This window comes from Notolepis coatsorum (genome assembly GCF_963971535.1).
Source record: "Notolepis coatsorum genome assembly, chromosome: 14".
NCBI lineage: Eukaryota > Metazoa > Chordata > Actinopteri > Aulopiformes > Paralepididae > Notolepis > Notolepis coatsorum.
The window spans coordinates 38,193,564-38,216,096 of NC_140178.1; the positions used below are offsets into that span (position 1 = coordinate 38,193,564).

General features: G+C 43.9%; 1 protein-coding gene across 1 annotated transcript in view; it reads right to left on the reverse strand.

Moving 5' to 3' along the window:
• Positions 1–7,464: 7,464 nt before the first annotated feature.
• emp2 (epithelial membrane protein 2) overlaps positions 7,465–22,533 on the reverse strand; it is a 55,431-nt gene continuing 40,362 nt past the window's right edge. The window contains exons 2-5 of the mRNA XM_084329561.1: positions 14,321–14,580; positions 13,809–13,917; positions 12,695–12,835; positions 7,465–11,196 (exon numbers count right to left, since the gene is read on the reverse strand). Coding sequence (XP_084185687.1) covers positions 11,027–11,196; positions 12,695–12,835; positions 13,809–13,917; positions 14,321–14,398 — 498 coding nt within the window. The 5' untranslated portion in view covers positions 14,399–14,580 and the 3' untranslated portion in view covers positions 7,465–11,026. The remainder of the gene's footprint in view (positions 11,197–12,694; positions 12,836–13,808; positions 13,918–14,320; positions 14,581–22,533) is intronic.

The window sequence follows — 22,533 nt, forward strand, 5'->3', positions numbered from 1 at the left end:
TTTTAGCCATTTAAAAAAGAAAAGTCTGTAAATGTAAAAAAAAAAAATTAAATCTTTAAAAAAGAATTAAGCACATGTCCTGTTGTTCAGCCTCACAATGCTATTTGATAGTAAATGTGTTTATATGTCCCACCCTCTGGCCTCTGAAGTAACAAGTTGCTAATGTCTTTTTAATTTGGGCCTCACAGGGTTAACCTCTTAAGCCCGAGATATACAGTAAAAGTATATTTTCAGCATTACGTTTGTTTACCAATGATTTGAACTGTTATTAGTGAAATATAAGATTATAGAAATCTCAGGGCATTGAGTCAGAAACCGGCGCATATTGACAGGAGGAAGTGGAGCAGCCAAAAGTGAGTGTAGTCTTTTGAAGGAAGAGACTCAGGGCTTTCGAATTTTGAAAAACTACCCTACCCAGCTCACGCCAGCCCCTGTCAATCATCTAACTTCTGGATAAACTTTTTTATTTCTCTTATTTTTTGGGATTAACTCCCACAAACCTGAACGTTATTGCCATAAAACAAAACGCAGTTAGTTTCTCTACCTTACATTATAAAAAAGATGGCAGAATTCAGTACTGTATCTACAAAACCTTCTGTTTAATCATCTTCCCTTTATTCATTTGCTTAGATTTTTCAAGTCTGGTACATTTTAACATGGTGTTATTCACAGTCAAAGATAATATATATATATTTTTTTAATAGAATTGATATTCTCCTTTGGTTCATTACAATTGACACAAGCCTAGTAACAACACACTATTTCTGACACTGGGAATACATTCCCTGAGATCCATAGATGTCCCTAGATTCAGATACCAAGAACATGCAAATGGACCATTTAAAAAAAATCTGTAAATGTTTATTCTACGTCCTTATGGAATGAGTGACATAAAATATTATACATTTTATTTTTTTATTTTTTGAATGGAAGAGTCACACATTGATGGGCAAAGAGCCACATGCGGCTCGCGAGCCGCGGGTTGGCCACCCGGGCTCTACACTAGATCTCTGGGTAACATTATCACGTCTCATGCCTTCTCGTATCATTGTTATGCCAATGATACTCAACTCTTCCTCTCCTTCCCTCCCTCAGATATCCACGTCTCTGAGCGGATCTCGGCCTGTCTGTCCGACATCTCCGCCTGGATGACGACCAACCACCTCAAACTGAACCTAAGCAAAACAGAATTGCTCCACCTGCCGGCCAAATCCTCCCCCCTGACCGACCTTTCCATCACAGTCGAGAATGCAGCTGTGACCGCTTCCCGACCACCAAGAACCTTGGTGTTGTCCTCGATGACCAGTTGAACTTCTCCGCTCACATCGCAGCGACAAACAGAACCTGCAGATTCCTCCTGAGCAACATCAAACCTACCGAAGTCGGCCCATGTCACCCCACTTCTTAGGGACCTGCACTGGCTCCCCATTGCTGCATGAATCCGCTTCAAAGCCCTCGACCTGGCATACCGTGTGGCAAAGGTAACCGCTCCCGCCTACCTCCGGTCAATGGTCTCTAACTACACACCCTCAAGATCCCTACGCTCTGCATCTTCTGGCCATCTCAGACCCACTCCTATCCGAGCTCCGGGTGGGTCATCAAGGAGAACCTGTCTTTTCTCAGTCCTTGCCCCACAATGGTGGAATGAACTACTACCCACCCCAGTTAGGACAGCCAAAACCCGTCCAATCTTTCGCCGTCGACTAAAGACGCACTTCTTCAACCATTATCTGAAATAAAAAATTATAATATATATATATATTTTTTTATCTAACCCTAACTAACCTTAGGGTTGGGACATTGTTTCCAAAAGTCATAATAGCTGTTTTTAGTAAGTTTCCGAGCAAGGGAGTCAGCCCTCATTGTAGCCGCATTCCTGCTAATGAAGTGGACAGCATATTAAACCTTGCATTAGAACGTTTTTTTGTGTTCAAACAAGGGCCCCTGTCTCACTCTACCTGACCCTGCCCATTATTTAAAAGCTTCTCTGGTTTCGTTATGAAGTTTTGCCACATGCTCATTCCAGCCAGGTTTGACATGGTGGGTAGGCCTATTTTTACCTTTATAAAAAGGCTTACTAGAGACGTGGAGACATTCGATTATACGATCATACAAAAAGCACAAGTCATTACAATGCGTCAAATGTTTACAGTTTACATCACAACAGTTCAATAGTATCCAACAGTATGTCAGTTTCAGCGGTGTAACTGCTAGTATTTTCCACTGTTAATCTCGCCCAGTCTGATTTCCCTGCACATACTCTGTTGATAGCCATGTAGTACAGTAATTAATTATATTATATTGGTTATACCAAGTGTAACTGAGGGGTACAATTCCCTGACTGTATTGATAAGTATCGTATCATTAAACCACTACCGCTTTATGTACTTTAATTACTGGCCATACAGTACACGATATATGAATATGATGAACACTTCCCACAATGAAATCGGTTCCAATCAAAGGTATTAATCAAGTATTTAATGGAGCAAAAGGTACATAGGATACTTTACATTATTCTTTGAATGCACTTGTAAGGCAAAGGAGTATGCGTAGGCAAATCAATAACGAATGTCCATTCTCTGGTTACGCAGGAGGTAATTATACAACCTGAATCTGAGGGAATTATATCTATGGTGCACTAGTAATATAGCGGGAGATACTGGAAGGGGTTCCCACTGGTTGTAAGCCAGCAGGGGGGGTAGAAGATCTGTCGGTAGTAGGACGTCTGGTCAACGATGACTAGGGAGACTTCAGGTACAGAAGCCGGTGCAGTAGCCTCTTGATCCACAGACGAATACAGCTTGGTTCTCTTGTAGACTGTAGCTCCACAGGGAAGAAAGCTAGTCGGCCTCAGGCTCTCTGGGCGCCGACTCGACTTGACTCCTCTCGGGGTAAATCCAACACGTGCAGGCGTCGGCGATTATCCGCTCCATAAATCACAGGACCAAAGCAAATATATTCCAGCCGCAAAGGGCTATGTAGTCGTCGGGTAGATTAATCCAGTGTACATGTCCATACGGCTCTCGTCTAGGTCTCCTCGGGTGAAAGCGCCATGCGGTCGGCCCAGCCTGGATAAGAACTCTAGCTAATACGAGAAAGCGTTGGAGATGCTGGTCACTGTAGAATTCTAACCGCACGATACACTATACACAAATAGACTATTAAAGACTTAATAGAAATATGTCGCACTCGACGGTATAGCGCCAAACTCTGACAATTCAGTTATTAATTCGCACGCGGTCTCGATGCTCTATTCTGAGGCCAAACAGGCCATACTTCACCGCACGTTGTATCGTGGGTGAGGCTTCAACTTATCGGTAACATACTAAGGACGAAGGGTACGGAGGTAAGGGGCTTCTACATTCACCTGCGCCGTATTTATACGCACAGTGAACAAACTAGTTCCACTCTCATTTCTGTCGCGTATCCCTGGGCAAGGCCGGGCATGTCCAGACGCATCTTGACGGTGACTTTGAACCTGGCTCCGGGGGCCGGTCCCTGGCGCCGGTGGACCGCTGTCCAATAGGAGAATGAACTATTATGGTCTGGGCTAAAGGGATATTCCGTGTATATGTACAAGGAATATACAGGGGATATCAAACGATATACAAATACTATGCAATATATATCAATAAATAAATATATATATTCGGTTTAATCTGATCCTTTGTAACACCAAGAGTTGGATATATCTGCATATAGCCATGTCCATATAGGCTACCTGTATATCTATATCTGTCCCATACCTACTCCTAATAGTTATACCACTGGTTATAACACATACCTACTACCATCTTTAACACATTTTATATAATAAAAAATAAATAACACTTTTTACAACATTACATTTTATTTGATACCTGTATCACTATATAGCACAAGTATACTGTACATACATCAGTTTAACATATATTACCAGTATCTTGTTAGATATATCACATTTCATCACTTGTACATTGTATATTGTTACTTTACTGTTACATTTTCACTCTGGTTAGATGCCAACTTATTTTTGTTGTACTGTACTTCTGCTGTGTAATGACAATACATTTGAATGTAATCTAATGTAGAATTTGATTATCAGGGGACAAATTCTATGGTTTCGGATTATATCAAATATTCCATCCTAGGTAGCAATTAAAAGTAGATAATAAGGCACTTGTGAATATGTCACTCAATAAATGTAAAAAGGAGTTTAATACTTTCAACACTCTGGCATCCTGATATAGTATATGACCATACTAAAGTAATTAAGTATTTAGTAATAATTACACCTGGGTCAAAATGATAATGCAATGCCTGTCAGAAGTTCACCCCAAATTTTATTTTATGGCAAGTTTTGATATTGAATAGAATAGCAGACAAAGGCAATGTGATAATCTTAACATCATTTTGCCATTATACACAGCATTTTGTAACAGAACTTAATTGTCCAATTGAAACTTTGAACCTTTTGACCCCATAAAGGAAGAGAGGTTTGTTGTCCAGTTGAAGCTGACAACTGTAGACTCTTGACTCCACATTCTAACAACGATGGACTACACAAGTGGCAGTGTTCTAAACAGAAGCCTCAAAGCAGACACGGTGTTCCTTTGTTGTAAAATACATTTATTGGGATCATCAACCACAGGTGGGCGGTTCCGTTTTCCATGAAGGTGAAGAGGAAAGACCTGACCAGAGCCAACATTTGGCTCTAGAAGCTAAATGAAATGTTCTACAACCTGTTATAAAAATCAATGGTTCTGACACTAGAGAAAAATGTGTCCGACCAGGAAAAGGTTGAATCAAATGCAGTAGAGCCATTCAGGGTCCCATAATGAAGCACTCGATTCTGTATCAATCTGTTTTAAGTCGCTTTGGATAAAAGCATCTACTAAGTGCCTAAACCAGGGCTATTCAACTGGCGGCGGGATGATTCTGACCGGCCCGCCAAAGATTACATGATAATAAAAAAAAATTAAAAAAAAATATTCTTTTAAATTTTTTTTTAAATTTTTTTTTAACTTTTTTCTTTTCATGTCAACGTTAACACGCACAATTGAGCCAAAAGTCACTCAATTAATGACAGATTTCATTGATAAATTGAGGGAAAACTTTGCAAGTCGATTTGATGAATTTGACATGTCCAGAGAATTGATGCATTTTGTGAGCAACCCATTTGCCAATGTAGCTGCTATTTCCACAAAAGGACAAGAGTTCCTTACATCACTTCACATTGATGAAGGTCTCCTGCAACTTGAAATAATTGACATGCAAGCATCATCTGCTCTGCAGCAGGCACTTGAGAATGAATCCACCACAACATTTTGGATAAAGTGTATTCATGTCAAGACATTCCCCAACATAAAAACGCTGGCAATATCTGTGCTAACAATGTTTGGCTCAACATACACCTGTGAATCCAGTTTCTCTCACATGAATGCCATTAAAACAAGCAACCATGCCTCCTTGACAAATGAGCATTTGCATCACTGTTTGCGGGTAGCCCTCACTTCCTATGAACCCTCTTTCTCTGCCATTGCCCAGTCAAAGAAGTGCAATCGCTCTCATTAGATGTGTGTATGTAGGCTAGGCCTGTCTGCCCCCCACCCCCCTGATGTTTGAGAGTTAAGAGTCGACAATAAGTGCTAATAAGATGCTGTGATTTGCTGTTGTTGCACAGACATGAAGCACTTTTTCATAAGCTCAGCTGCACTATAAATGTGTTTTTTTGTTCAAGTGTTGATGTTAGAATGTTCAGATGCACATCATGCACTTGTTTGTTTTTTATTTTATTTTTATATTGAAATGTTGAAGAGGAGATGTTGCAGTTGTTGCACAGTCATAAATGAAGCACTTTTTGCAGGAGATGTTGCAGATGTGGCACATAAATGAAGCACTTTTTTTGAAAAGTATACTACTTTTGCAATGTAGTTAAAGGGGAACTATCTTATAAATTGCCTTTTTCAGTGTTTAGCATTGTTTCCTAGCTATGTGGACTTATATTAATATGATCTATGTCTCTAATTCTCATATTGGCGCATTCTTCCAATTCTCCTCTCACAATATTCACCCTCACTGAACTGAGTCATCTGAAAATGTGCTGATTTGTGATGTCAGAGAGACACCGCTGCATGATAATCAGCTGAGTTTCCACACAGTTCCCACTGTGGTTGGAGCCCAGGCTCAAAACGCTTAAGATCTTGAGGTAGAAAAATGCTGTTTTTGAGTACTTGATTAGAAATACAAAACAATGAATAAAAAAAAAAGATAATTACAGAGGTGTTCCATAAACCCACAGGAATTGTGTAAAAGTGCCCAAATAGTGAAAGAAATAGTAAAATAGTTCCCCTTTAAATAAAAGTTGTGAAAATGTGGTTGCGTGTTGTGTCAAGTGTACATATATTCATAGCACGGGGAGGCGCCGTGGCAGTCCGGCCCCTGGCCCCTTGTGTTTCTGACAATGTGGCCCCCTGAACAATTTAGTTGAATAGCCCTGGCCTAAACTGTAAAATGAAGTTGAGTCCTTGTACACCTCAACAAACCCCTGTGCAGGGTGTACATTTATTTGAGTCCACTGGGTGGCGATAGCAGGTAATTATTACCACAGCACTGTTGATTGATTGGTTGATTGATTGATTGATTGATTGATTGATTGATTGATTGATTGATTGATTGAAAACTAACAGATTGCAGAATGGGTACAATACAGTACGGCTCAATACACACAATTGTTAAGGGGATGCAGACCAGAGAAAGACTTTCGTCTTGTTTACATCAGGGATCCCCATTTTCAATTCATAATGATGTGACATGCTGCATTAGTAGCTGACTCCGAACAAGGACAGATAGTGACATGTCTGAAGTGCCTTTCAGGTAGATAGCAGACTAAGGTCAAAATCAATTGTATCTTGACTCTTCAGTTAGGTTTGTTAGCATTTATCGCAAGAGTAGCCTAATGTTTAGCCCTGATAATATAAGTCTGATAGTTTACAATGATATCCAATTAATTCAAAACTTCAGTAAGCCTAATTTATATGGTGACCATTTGAAAGGTACAAAGGAAAATGAGATAGAATTATAGAATTAATACTTCATTAGCCATAATAAACATATCAACTGCAAGATAAATGTATCTTATATATAAAATAATAATAATAAATACAGCTTTGACTTTGGTAGAAGGGTTTTGAGCAAATATGATCCCATTGTGTATTGGACTACGGTGACTACACTATGTAATCACAACTAACGCTACAAGAAATATCACAGCCATAATCCAGAAAATGTCTAACACAATAATAGCCTAAAGATAATTCAACTGTGTACAGATTTATTGTTCACTGTGGTTTCAGTTCACTTTGTGCAACAATATTGCTCGTAGTGATTTTGTAAAGCAATGGTCACAATGATTTGAAATCATCACGATACCTCAACCGAATAAAATCAAACTGCACACAATGAATAATGAAAACAAATATGTCAAAGGGAAATCTCCTTGACTGGCGTATTTAATGTATTTACCTTAATGGGATCCATTCAGATACAAATAATTCAGATCATAAAATCAAACATGCAATAAGAATTGTGTATTTTTGATTGGTAAAACACTCATAAGAAGACTATTTAATACATGGAGGCGCCATCTCTCACCAACAGGCACATGGTGGGCCAACCTAAATGTTGTGTTGATAATTTTTAAGTATCATCATTACTTTTCCCTATATCACAGAATAGTTTTTTCAATGTTCTGTTTATATGTAATAAGTATGTCTTAGAGCAGGTCATAGAAATGGGAGACAAATTGCATGGTGAAAAGTAGTGTTGTCTTCCACCGCTGAATAACTTCTGTGAAAATGTTGGGGGCTGTGACCCATCTTCTTCTTCTTATTATTCTAGGTGTAGGTAAAATTGAATAGGGATTTTTGCAGATATGTGCTAATAAATTGATATCACAATCACTACAACTGGAATGAAAACATTGTGTAATTTGCCAGTTTACAAAAAAAAGGTTTAATCAAATGCAGTAGAGCCATTCAGGGTCCCATAATGAAGCGCTCCATTCTGTATCAATCTGTTTTAAGTCGCTTTGGATAAAAGCCTCCACAGCTTCAAGAGATACGTCAGGAAGTGGCTCATGGACAGAATATAGGAATAGTTTGAATGGGTTTCCAATCAGTTTTTAGTTATTGTGGGGTATACAATTTTAGCTATAGGTTAGTCTTCTAATGTTTTAAATGTATGTGTTTTGTGTTATTGTCGTGTTTTTGTTGTGGCCTAATAGCCCTGGGACCATGATGGAAATAAGGGTTTTTACTCTTTCTCATGTTATCCTTTGGATCCTTGTTGTGTGTTTTTAATCCATCAATAAAATAAAATAAAATCAAGTCGAAGTGCCTAAACTGTCAAATGAAGATGAGTCCTTGTACACCTCAACAAACCCCTGTGCAGGGTGTACATTTCTTTGAGTCCACTGGGTGGCGATAGCAGGTCATTTTTACCACAGCACTGTGTGGCATGCTGCATTAGTAGCTGACTCCAAACAAGGACAGATACAAATCAGTGACATGTCTGAAGTGCCTTTCAGGTAGATAGCAGACTAAGGTAAAAATCAATTGTATCTTGACTCTTCAGTTAGGTTTGTTAGCATTTATCGCAAGAGTATCAGTTTACAGGTACCGTATATTTCAATGCGGCCTCTTGTTTTCAAACACAGCTAAGTGGCATTCTCCCCCAGGCTGCGGCAACATCATAATGACAGCTGTTGACAAGCTAATCGGTTGGGTCTGTGGTCCCGTACTAATGATAAAACAAAACAAATGGCCCATCACAAAACAACACTGTCACCCTTAAACTGGAGGGCAGGCTTGATTGATCGCCTTAACATATGCTCACACTGCCAAAGCACTGTTTGTCCTATGTCAGGTGGCTCATACAGTACCAAAGACATTCTAGAAGAAGGCTTTCTTAAAATAACACTTTCTTTTAGGAGGCACAGTTGATTAAGTATCTAAGAATGAAGGAGCACCTATGATGAACTAGATGTTAACAAAACATAGGAACAAATATAAATGAACTTGTAATTTGAATGAATTAGAAGTAAGCAGATAGAAAAAACTGGAGTTTGAGAGTCAAACATCTGTACTGAATGTGTCACTGGGAAGCAAAGTAGAAGCCATTCTGAAAGAATTTCCTGGCACTGAGACATCAGGAGAAGGGACCTGAGTAACTGATAGCTAATCAAAAAATGTTCTAACATATAGTTCCTCATCAGTTCATAGGAACTTAATCATTATTATTGTTCCTCTTGAAGTAAAGAGGCAGGTATATAACCTCAGACATTGGTCGCAGAAGATCATAGGTTAAGGGGGCCCATTTCAAGATCAAATATAGGGCCCTTATCTTATCCTCCAACTTAACATGACACACCCACAACTAGACCCTGGAGATTTCCATGACTTTGGTTTATGTTAGGAGCAAGGCTTCTTCTAATCTACAAGGTGAAGGACTTTGCCGGTGGACATCTTTCTGTGTTGGCGATGTGCCTTTTCGAGTGTTTCTATCGTGCACCAGCTATATCCATATTAGCACAGTGCATGCACATTTTGTCAATCCAGGGTGCGTTTGCTTTGTATGTCCGGGGGGCCCTGCTAGCGGGCAGGGGGCAACATAGCTATGGCCGCCAATGCAAATGATACATTTAAAGATTGAGATAAAGAGTAAAGATTTAGTACTACTATCAGATCCACATGATCATAATTTGGACAGACATCCAGGGGTTGTTTTGAGATGGGGTACAGAAACAGAAGGGAAAGGCATGGCAGACAGAAAGCTTCCCAATAACGCTTTTAGACCTAAAACTTGACTACTTTATACAATACGCCTTATTTATTTATTATGACTCTAATAAAACAAAAAACACATCAATGGCACATTGCTGTAGTGGTTTCAGACAATAAATAGCCTCTCATCGTTGTCAGTAAAGTCTTGATACACGATATCATAATTGAAAAAGAAAAAAAAGAAAAACGTTTTATTCTGATTTCAAGTTTAAATGATTCTACTTCTTTTAAAATCCCAAACATCACAGCACAGCATTGGTTCCTTTTCACCGTCAAAATACAGTCAGTAATGTGACAAAAATACAAACAAACAAACAAACAAACAAACAAAAAAACAAAAAAACAAACAAATGAACAAACGAAGGGTTAAAATCCAACATATCACATCTCAAACTACTACTTCACAAAACATCCAGTATGCTACGGTTACCACACGATTTTTTCGTATTTTTTACTTCTTTAATCTTTTTTCTTTTCTTTTTCCTGTTTCCCCTTTTTTTGTTTGACAATTACTGGACCTATACATACAAAGCGAATATGTACAAAACAAAACATTATATTGACTATAGCTTCACTAGAATGGACCCATTGAAAAGTCCTGGGCTGACTCCCAATAAGGCAAGTCTCCTTCCTTGCCTCTTTTTTTTTTCTTTTTTCTTTTTTTCGTCTTTCCTTTTTGATCACTGATTAGAGTCCTTGTGAGCGAAGATGGAATGGAAGAAGGAAAGGAGACTAATCAGGTTGTTGGAACATAGTCCATGTCTTGTATAGTGGCTAAGGGGGCTAGGGAGGAAGGTAAGGGGGTAAGGATGGTAAAAGAGGGGTGAAGGCATGATGGTTTGGGACTGCAGTGATGGGGGTTCTGTGTGTGTGTGTGTGTGTGTGTGGGATGTGTATGTGCATGTGAGTATGCACGGATATGTGTTTGAGATACTAAAGGCTCTTCTGTGAGAGAGAGAGAGAGAGAGAGAGAGAGAGAGAGAGAGAGAGAGAGAGAGAGAGAGAGAGAGAGAGAGAGAGAGAGAGAGAGAGAGAGAGAGAGAGAGATTGAGTGTCCACATGTGCTTATGCATAGACAGTATACAGTGTGTGTGTGTGTGTGTGTGTGTGTGTGTGTGTGTGTGTGTGTGTGTGTGTGTGTGTGTGTGTGTGTGTGTGTGTGTGTGTGTGTGTGTGTGTGTGTGTGTGTGTATGCCCATCATCTATTTGCGTTTCCTGAGCACCAGGTACATGAGGCCACTGATGAGCGTCATGGGGAAGCTGACCCAGGCCAGGATGTAAGAGGAACCGTAGGAACCACTCTTGATGCTCTCCACGTGGAAGGTGTCCTTCTCAGCCGTGTAGACGGCCGCCGATATCATCACACACAGCGCTGGGAGAGGAGAGACGGGGCGTGGGATAGAGGGGAGGAGCGTAGAAACGAAGGAGGGGAGGAGGAGAAGATAGAGGTGAAGATAAAGAAAGATGGAGATGGAGGGGAAGAGGGGAGAAGGAAGCAAAGGAAGGAGAGGAAAGAGAAGATGAGGGTAGAAGAGAGACAGGAAAGAGTCATTAGAAGATAGTATAGTATCATCGGGTAATGGTTAATTAATTGATAGACTTCCATGGTCATCTTTTTCTTCTGTTGAATTTTCATCAGATGTGCTACCTTGGAAACGACTGTCTGCCTCTCTGCAGTAGAGTTTGTAAACAACAAAAGTTTTTGGGGATGCGCAGACATTTTGGATCTGGAACTCTCCAGGGACAGTCTGGAATGAAACCATGCACTTTCTTGACGAGGTGTCTGCGGGTTTGGTTACCTTTGCCTAGTCAAGTGCTTTCATACAGAATGTCCCTGGGGTCTCCCATGGAAAGACAGTAGAGTGCAATCATAGTCTAACCAGGTATGCAGCGGCATTAAACACCAAAGATCCGGACCAATCTCTAGTCTAACCAGGTATGTAGGGGCATTAAACACCAAAGATCCAGACCAAGCTCTAATGCTAGTCTAACCAGGTATGTAGGGGCATTAAAAACCAAAGATCCAGACCAAGCTCTAATGCTAGTCTAACCAGGTATTCACTAATGCGTATACTACAGCACAGAATGAGAGCCATGGAGACACCACTAAATGATGTGCCTATTTCACATTGGGAGAGCTTTGTCAGGATTTCAACGGCTTGCGTGGTTTGGAAATTAAAGCAAAGTTGTGCCTATACAAGGTCTATACAAGAAGAACATGGAAGTCCATCAATTAAGCTGACAACAAATGGAGCTATACATTTGGATTTTTTTTTAACGTTTGGGTGAGTTTTTCTTGTTTTCAGATCTTACCAAACTTTAGAATACTGCAACAAGCAAATGGGTGTGCTTGGTGTGTGGTTTGCATGTTGCGAATTTGAGAGATTATGAGCTGATGAGATGCCTGATGAAGGTCGGATGACTGAAACATTGCGCTCAATAAAGTTGATTGTAAGTGAAGACAGAGTGCAGGACTCCACTTGTGTGAGCGAATATGAGTGCAATTGATGGTAGAAAGTGAACAAAATGTACAGTACACCTTCAAATACCTCTGACAGATGACATAGTGGATGCAATAACAGCCTCGAGTTTGTCTTTTTAAACAAACAGGTCTAGTATAATGTTGCAATTAGGTCAACTGAGATAAACACACCTAAAGCAAACCCAGACCTGAGGGAACGCCGCCTGTATTTTAATGTATGTGTGTGTGTGTGTGTGTGTGTGTGTGTGTGTGTGTGTGTGTGTGTGTGTGTGTGTGTGTGTGTGTGTGCGTGCGTGCGTGCGTGCGTGCGTGCGTGCGTGCGTGCGTGCGTGCGTGCGTGCGTGCGTGCGTGCGTGCGTGCGTGTGTGTGTGTGTGTGTGTCACTCACAGGCCAGTAGCTGAATGATAGCAGTGAAGACGAATCTCTCTCCCTGTTTGAGCCTGAACAACTGGAGGATGAAGACGAAGAAGCCAACACAACACAGGATGGTAGCCAAGATCATAGTAGCCTGCACCGCCTGCAGGTAGGCTGGAGACAGAGAGAGAGGACTGTTCAGATTGCTAATGATTATTCACCAAGGAGAGCCAAGTAGCGACGGTCGTAGTCAGGCACTCATCGGAACACGTCTGTTGGAAAGGAACGTCAAACTCACACCAACGCTGTTTCATTTTCAATATGATAATCTATGCTTTTTGTGCGTTTAGAGCTGTCATCTAAACATGTGTGTGCACCATGTTCCTGCCCATACGCAGGAAGGCCTGTCAACCAGCCTCCTTCACTGTACATACTGTAGGGATCTGTGTCTGTTACAGGTACTAACGAGCTGGGCAAATGTAGAAATTGAGAGAATTTCAAATATTGCAGAGAATATTGCTAATATCTTCTTAATTTAAGGTTTGGTTGTTCTTCCAATGTTACTCAAGTCCAATAACCGCAAAATATGCCACTGATATGATGTGATATAATATGAAAGGGGATTAATAAAGGAACACTTGACTTGACTGGTGGTCGTGTTGGGAAGCAGCCTAAATCATGCTTTCTCAACCTGCAGGAATGCTTTCATTTGCTATTAACAGCATATTGAAAGCCTATTTAGTCTATGAAGAACAAGGCTACATACTGCATCAACAGCTGAGTCATGATCTGACAATGTATTGGCTACCATATAACAAACAAACACCCACCACACACTCACTCACTCACTCACTCACTCACTCACTCACTCACTCACTCACTCACTCACTCACTCACTCACTCACTCACACACACACACACACACACACACACACACACACACACACACACACACACACACACACACACACACACACACACACACACACACACACACACACACACTCACACACACACACACACACACACACACACACACACACACACACACACACACATACACACACACACACACACGTACACACACACGTACACACACACACACACACGCACACATGCACACACACACACAGAGAGGGAGTGTTACCTGCATCGGCAGTGTGGCTCTTCTCTACAGGGAAGCATGTGCTGTTACAGGAGTACCAGAGGTCAGAGTAGATGACAGCATTGCCTGGTGTTGACACCACCCACCATGCCTACAGCAGAGAGAGAATGAGGGAGAGAGGGAGATATAGAGGGTAGAGAGAGAGTAGAGAGAGAGATAAAAAGAGAGAGGGGAGAGAGGAGAGGGTAGAGCGAGAGGGAATAGAGAAGAGAGAGAGAGGAGAGGCAGAGATGAGAGAGAAAGAAATAGAGGGGAGGGAGAGGAGAAGAGGGTAGAGAAAGACAGAGGAGAGAGAGATGAGAGGGTAGAGATAGAGGGGGGAGAGGAGATGGCAGAGTGAGAGAGCAAGAGAGAGAGAGGAGAGGGTAGAGAGAAACAGAGAGGAGAGAGAGAGGAGAGTCGATTGTAAAAAGGGCTTATTGGCCCCTGTTGGTGAAAAGTGAGCCCCATTTATCACCCATACCTTCTTCTTTTCAAAAGAAAAACATACTCACATTGTGTATGGTGGCGACGAAGAGGAGGATGGCTGAAGCCACATGGAAGAGGATGATAAAGGCCAAGACGATCAGCATGGCTGCCCTCCTGTATGTCTGTCTAGTTGACTGACTGCTTTTTTCACTGGGTATCTGCCAAGGTGGGGGCCTGGTTGGCTCTCTAGTAGGTTGGTTACTTGGTAACTTTTTTTTCTGGCTGGTTCGCTAGCTGGATGACCGGTGCTGTGGGCGGCTGGTTGTTGGCTGATGAAGGAGGTAATCTGTAGGGAGAAGCAAAGAGATAAAGCACTTTAGTATCACACACAGACAGACAGACATGGACAAACACACACACACGCACATACAGTACACTTACAAATAGGGCCTGAAATCTATATCACAGTATATGATCACAGTAACGATACATTCAGTTATACATTTAAACACAAACACCACATTCTCCATTGTATTGGCCCTCTGTCAACATGTTTGTCTGGCAAAAAGTTATTGGTTGTTGTACATTTAGCTGAATTAAAGGGGCACAAAACTAAACAGCCTGTATCACTGGAGGAATGTGTTTAACTAACGTAGCGATATTGGCTAAATTAGGTCAGTAAGAGATTCACAATGTCGCTGACGCTAAGTCATTCACTCACTCATCTGTTCGGTCATTCATTCCGTCACTTACACTTAGCAGCTCTGACCCTAGTGGCGGCTCAACTGCATGGCACTTTGTTTAAGACCAGTTCAATCTACACAGTATACTTAACATCTCAACAACAGCAACCACCATGTGCAACACTTGCAGACGCACCGACACAGGGCAGGGCACCAACCCCAGAGCAAACCATCTGAACATCATGCTATGAAAGCTCCTGGTAGAACACCATCACATTCAGAGAGAGAGAGAGAGAGAGAGAGAGAGAGAGAGAGAGAGAGAGAGAGAGAGAGAGAGAGAGAGAGAGAGAGAGAGAGAGAGAGAGAGAGAGAGAGAGAGAGAGAGAGAGAGAGAGAGAGAGAGAGAGAGAGAGAGAGAGAGACAGAGCGAGAGACAGAGCGAGAGAGAGAGAGACTGAAAAGTCAAGGTGAACAATCTCACATCCCACTCCCTGACACTCAGCACTGGTGCCCCTCAGGGCTGTGTCCTTTCCCCCTGGCTCTTCTCCATCTACACCAACCAACTCATCTCCCTGGACAGCTCAGTAAACATTTTTAAATATGCAGACGACACCACCATCCTCGGCCTGATCACAGACAACGACGAGACCTCATACCGGCGAGAGGTGGACAGAGCAGCGAGATGGTGCTCCATCAACAACCTCCTGCTCAACACCTCCAAAACTACAGAAATAGCCATCGACTTCAGATCTGCCAAAAAAAAACACACAAACTCCCACTATCAATCTCTGACCAATCCATAACTATGACGGACTCACTCAAATTCCTCTGCACCCACATCAACAATAACTTAAAATGGGACATCAACATCACCTCCATCACAAAAAAGGCCCAGCAGCGCCTGTACTTCCTCAGGCAACTGAGGAAGTACAGGGTCAAACGCCACCTGCTGGTCCAATTCTATACCACCATCATACAAAGCATACTCACCTCTTCAATCACAGTCTGGTACGGTTCTGCACAAAAACTCTCCATTCAAAAACTTCAGCGCATCATTAACAAGGCCTCCAAAATCATAGGATGTGATTTTCCCTCCCTGGACTTCATCTTCACCTCCCGCACAACCACCCGCGCCAGAAAAATTGCTAAGGACCCCTCACACCCAGCACACCCCCTGTTTCAGCCCCTGCCCTCAGGTAGGCGCTTCAAGTCCATCCTCTCAAAAACCACCCACTTCAAGGACAGCTTCTTCCCAACCGCCATTCAGACCCTGAACTCCCTTGGCCCCCCTCTCCCCCCTCCCCCCTTAGACTAACCAAGCTCCTGACCTGATGGACTAGACTCTTCTGTGTGTTTATGTTGTGCTGTGTCGTGTTGTGCTGTATTTATGTATTTATTGTGTCATGTTATGCTGTATTATGTATCCATTTGTATCTATTTCTATGTTCCAGTTTTATGTATTGTAGAGCTTATTATACCCTCTGTACCGATCAAGAATACCACCAACCTGGTTGTGTGGCAATAAAGGAATCTTGTATCTTGTATCTTGTATGTGTGTACTGTTTGCTGTGCTGTCGAATCTGTGTGCAAAGGGCACCCCAAGTTAAAACAACACGGACCACAGCTCCCCTCTTAAAGCCTGTGAAGCTTCGCACCTATGACACTATGTGTCCTTGTATGTATATGGTCCAGCCCTATACGAAAAACAAAGTGGGGCTCGCAACTCACTTGATGCTCCAAGGTGTTTTAATTGACCAAATAATAGCAGTAGATACAACGTTTCGACCGACCCTTCCGGTCTTTTTCAAGTCCAGCCCTATACGAACACACGCATCATGTATATCATAGTTATAGCGATGAAACCCTCGTCTTACATCTACAAAATCATCATAAAAGTCTATTATTTACAGATTTGATTGATTGTTACTCTACAGTGTGAGTTCAGGTTTGATGCTTGTTCGATGCTTGTACAGTCTATCTGCAGGGAGACCACAGGGCTCAGCTGACAGACTTATGTAGCAGAGTTACCCGGCCATCCATGGCTTCTCACTTCATCACAGACGACGCCCTCCTCATCAGAGACAAGAACCCTGACTGCATGTTTGTCAGTCAGCAACTCCTGCTAAATTCCAAAGTACTTCAATTCTGAAGTAGAAATGAAGGCATGAACTGCCTGTGTGCTCCAGTGATCTGCAACTGTCTAGACTAACTATGTTACATCTGCAACCAATTACCCAAATATTCCAAAACAATCGTGAAAATTGCAGCCATAGCATAAATTGTATTTACAGTATGGAACTGCCCAAAATGACAGATTTGCAATGGGTATTTAAAGTGTGTGTGTGTGTGTGTTTGTGTGTGTGTGTGTGTGTGTGTGTGTGTGTGTGTGTGTGTGTGTGTGTGTGTGTGTGTGTGTAGGTGTGTGTGTGTGTGTGTGTGTGTGTGTGTGTGTGAGAGCATGTGTGAGAGCATGTGTGAGAGCATTTGTGTGTGTGTGTGAGAGCATGTGTGTGTGTGTGTGTGTGTGTGTGTGTGTGTGTGTGTGTGTGTGTGTGTGTGTGTACAAGTATGTAGGAGTGTGTATTTACACAAGTGATTGAAGGGCAGAGTCTACCTTAAGACTTAATTTCATTTCAAACCTTTATTTATTCTCAAAGAGACATTTCCAAAGCTGTCGAGATGATCAGACATTGAATAAATAGGCAGAAAAAAACGTTATTTCTGTTACATACTGAAACAGTTTGGAGTTTTGATTTTTAGTGTGAGTTCCAAAAAGCTTGGGCATAAAAGTTCAGTACTGTACTTGTTACAAAGGATCAGATTAAACCGAATATATATATTTATTTATTGATATATATTGCATAGTATTTGTATATCGTTTGATATCCCTTGTATATTCCTTGTACATATACACGGAATATCCCTTTAGCCCAGACCATAATATCTCATTCTCCTATTGGACAGCGGTCCACCGGCGCCAGGGACCGGCCTCCGGAGTCAGGTTCAAAGTCACCGTCAAGACGTGTCTGGACATGCCCGGCCTTGCCCAGGGATACGCGACAGAAATGAGATTGGCACTAGTTTGTTCACCGTGCGTATAAATACGGCGCAGGTGAATACAGAAGCCCCTTAGTATGTTACCCAATAAGTTGAAGCCTCACCCACGATACAACGTGCGGTGAAGTATGGCCTGTTTGGCCCCAGAATAGAGCATTGAGACCGCGTGCGAATTAATAACTGAATTGTCAGAGTTTGGCGCTATACCGTCGAGTGCGACATATTTCTATTAAGTCAATAATAGTCTATTTGTGTATAGTGTATCGTGCGGTTAAAGTTCTACAGTGACCAGCATCTCCAACGCTTCCTTGTATTAGCTAGAGTTCTTATCCAGGCTGGGCTGACCACATGGCGCTTTCACCCGAGGAGACCTAGACGGGAACCGTATGGACATGTACACTGGATTAATCTACCCGACGACTACATAGCCCTTTGCGGCTGGAATATATTTGCTTTGGTCCTGTGATTTATGGAGCGGATAATCGCCCGACGCCTGCACGTGTTGGATTTACCCCGCGAGGAGTCAAGTCGAGTCGGCGCCTCAGAGAGCCTGAGGCCGACTAGCTTTCTTCACTGTGGAGCTACAGTCTACGGAGAACAGCTGTATTCGTCTGTGGATCAAGAGGCTATTGCACTGGCTCCTGTACCTGGAGTCTCCTTAGTCATCGTTGACCAGACTTTCTACTACCGACAGATCTTCTACCCCTGCTGGCTTACAACCAGGGGGACCCTTCCAGTATCTCCCGCTATATTACTAGTGTACCATAGATATAATTCCCTAAGATTCAGGTTGTATAATTACCTCCTGCGTAACCAGAGAATGGACATTCATTGTTGATTTGCCTACGCACATTCCTTTGCCTTACAAGTGCATTCAAAGAATAATGTAAAGTATATTATGTACCCTTTGCTCCATTAAATACTTGATTATACCTTTGTGTGGAACCGATTTCATTGTGGGAAGTGTTCATCATATTCATATATCGTGTACTGTATGGCCAGTAATTAAAGTACATAAAGCGGTAGTGGTTTAATGATACCATACTTATCAATACAGTCAGGGAATTGTACCCCTCAGTTACAATTGGTCCTTCGAGCCGGAGGGTAACTAGTGTAATATTAATATAGCGGTATTAATATTGACATGGCCTATGATGAACACTCCACAAAACGGTTCTCCTAAAGTAGATCGCCCGCAGCGTAGACGGCAGACACCTCAGTACTTAGAGGATTACGTTGCCAATATACTACCTAGCCTTCTACAGACGGTAAACGCGGAAAAAGTAGATAGTAAAATTATGTCCGACCCTATCGCCCAGGCTACCCCGCCAATAGAGGCCCTAGTGGGTTCTAACGTAACTGAACAAGGTCACGGTAGGGACCAGGAGGGACCTGACACGACTTTACCCCCCGCCAAGACCGAAGAAGTAGTCCCCGGAGAGCTCCAGGATAAAGACAGCTCTCCAGGGATGGAACTCTACCCGCTACAAGAAGAGGAGAGCACCCCGGAGATGGATCTCCAGGACTCGCCACAGGAGAACAGATCTCCAACGAGTACTGCCAGGAGCGGATCACCTCAACCAGCGTCTTCCCCCAGCGAGGCGGACAAGATGCTGGCACAGGCATTCCTCGCCAGCCTAGCAGCCTCAACAGAGCGCGATCGACTCCAAGCACAGACGCTTAGTGAGCGCGAACATTCTTCCATGGAAAGAGAACGCCTTCACGCGCAGCAACGGAGCGACGAAGATCGTATACGTCTAGAGATTAGACGCCTTCAGACGGAAGAGAATATGGCAAGGGACCGGGCCGACGCCCAGCGCGCCGCTGCCGGTGCCCAAAGAGAAGCAGAGCGCGACATCGCTCTCACCAAGCGCGAAGCCGAGCGCGACCGATTACAAGCACAGATAATGGAGCAGCTGATCACCAGGGCAACACCCCCTCCCTCCGCACGGGGTTCCAGGGCCTCGTCAAGACAAGGGTCAAGGGCACCCTCCCCTACCCGATCAAGCGACCCTGAGCCCGACCACCAGAGAGAGCCTATACCCCCCTCCGAACTCCTTCCCCGACCGGTCCACGCGAGACCCAGCTACAAGGAAGAAACGGTCTACACCGCGGAGAGGCTAAATAGACGACTACAGGATCTAGAGGACCTGCCAGAGGAAGAAGAAGAGGGAGAGGAGGAGAGTCAAGCCTGACAGCAGCACAGTACTCCACAGGACCAGGAGGTCCAGTACAGCCCAGGCTCTACCCCCGCGGCTCTGCGCTACAAACCCCCGACTCAATTCACGGGTGAGCTTGACGCACGACCAGCCCCGAGGAATAGCACCTGGATACGCGGGCCATGGTACCCAGCAGGTACCAGCCCACCAAGAGGCGTAAGAGGAGACTCGCCTAGGAGGCCTCTCTTCCAACACTCACCGATGTGCCAGCCATCCATGGCATCATACATTGGCACACAGACGTTTCCGGACTTCACCCACGAGAACAGAGCACAGTACACGGAGCTACGAATGTGCTTAGAGACAATGATGTCCGATGTAGCTGATGAACCGTACAAGTATGCTATCCTACTGAAGCACCTCAAGGTGCCCCGAGCACACAATATAGCGCTGGCCTATGCCACCTCTACTACCCCATACACAGCGGCTCTAGCAGCACTCGACCAAAGATATGGACGCATATGGGACTACGTAATCCAAGAGATAAGGCATATTGACCGCCTACCCCCAGCCACAGACAATCGCTCACTAGATGACCTGTCTATCAAGGTACAATCCCTGGTAGGGATGCTGGGGGCGCAAAGAGAAAAGGGTATGCACGAACTGTACGCGAACTCTAATGTCGAGAGGATTTTAGAGAAGCTTCCGCCCGCCCGACAAGAGCGCTTCAGGCGGCAAAGAGACCACCGTGGTCCCGAGCCATCCCTCCTAGACCTAGCCGACTTCCTGGCGAGAGAAGTCAACAGCCTACGGTTGGATACGTTCATGCGGAGCACCCCAAGCTCCAGAGAGGGACCTAGGAGAGCAAACGATGGCCGAAGATTGGTGACCGTCATGCACCAATCAGAATCAGTACCGAGCAGCAAGAACCACAGTACCCCCTCGATGAAAGAGAAGTGGAAGATGGTGTGCCCGTACTGCGAAAAGGAACACTGGTTGTCACAATGTGACACGTTCAAGAAGATGACCGCCGACGAGGTGAGTCAATGGATAAAGTCCAACCGACGCTGTTACCAATGTGCGCGCAGTCACATGGCAGCCGATTGCCGCTTAAAGAAGAGGTGTAGTCGGTGTGACGGAGCCCACCTAGATGTCCTACACGACAGTAACAGAAGAAAGCCTGCACCCTCAAGCAGCACAAAGGCAAGTGTTATGTACATTGACCCCGCCAGCAGCGGGGGCGCCCGGGTGCTCTTAAAGGTGGTCCGCGTAACACTGAGTTACCAAGACAAGGTCATGGACACTTACGCCGTCCTTGACGACGGGTCAGAGAAGACCCTTCTCCTCGCGTCCGCTGCGGCCCAGCTGGGGCTGCGGGGGAGCGAAAACCAGATGACGATTCGGACAATAAGAAGAGATCTAAAGACGATAAAGGGCGAGAATGTCTCCTTCACTATCGCAGCAAGCGGGCAGCCAGAGAGACGGTATAGGATTACTAATGCTTTCACCAGCCAAGAAATAGGCCTGTCGCAGTACACCTACCCCATCGCCAAGCTGATGGATAAATATGTGCACCTGCGTCAACTACCTATCCCGCTCATAGACGGTGCCACCCCGACCCTGCTGATAGGCTCCGACCATGCAGACCTCATAGTCCCGATAGACCGGGTCCACACAGGGCCCAGAGGCTGTCCTGCAGCAGTCGAGACCCGCCTAGGATGGACATTACAAGGCCCCCTCGCTAAGTCTCTTAACCGAACAGCAGCCACTAACTGCCTCCACTCCAGAGTGACAGAAGAAGACACCACCCTCCTACAGCATGTCGAGAGGCTATGGACACTAGAGACAATGCCCTTTAAGAACGAAAAGAAAGACATTCATTCCAAGGAAGACATTTACGCTATAGCACTCCTCGAGCAAGGGACAAAGAGAGTCAAAGTCAACGGAGTGATGAGATACGCAACTCCACTCCTGAGGCGAGAGGGTATGCCTACCTTCCACGCCCCAAAAGAAGCGACGGAGCGGTATCTATTGAACACAGAGCGGCGCCTAGCCAGAGACCCCGCTCAAGAGACGGTGTACCGCGCTGAGATTAACAAGCGAATCACAGCGGGACACTTAAAGAAAATTGACATTAAAGAGGCCGATCAGACGACCGAATCATGGTACGTGCCGCACCACAAAGTCCACCACAACGGCAAGGATCGTATTGTGTTCAACTGCAGCTACCAGATCAGATCACAAAATCTGAATAAAGAGCTCTTGCCCGGCCCAACACTCAGCCCCTCCCTACTAGGCGTGTTACTACGTTTCCGCCAGGACAAGGTGGCCATCAGCGGCGACATCAAAGGGATGTTCCTGCATGTGAGACTAGTGGAGGAGGACAAGCCCCTGCTGCGG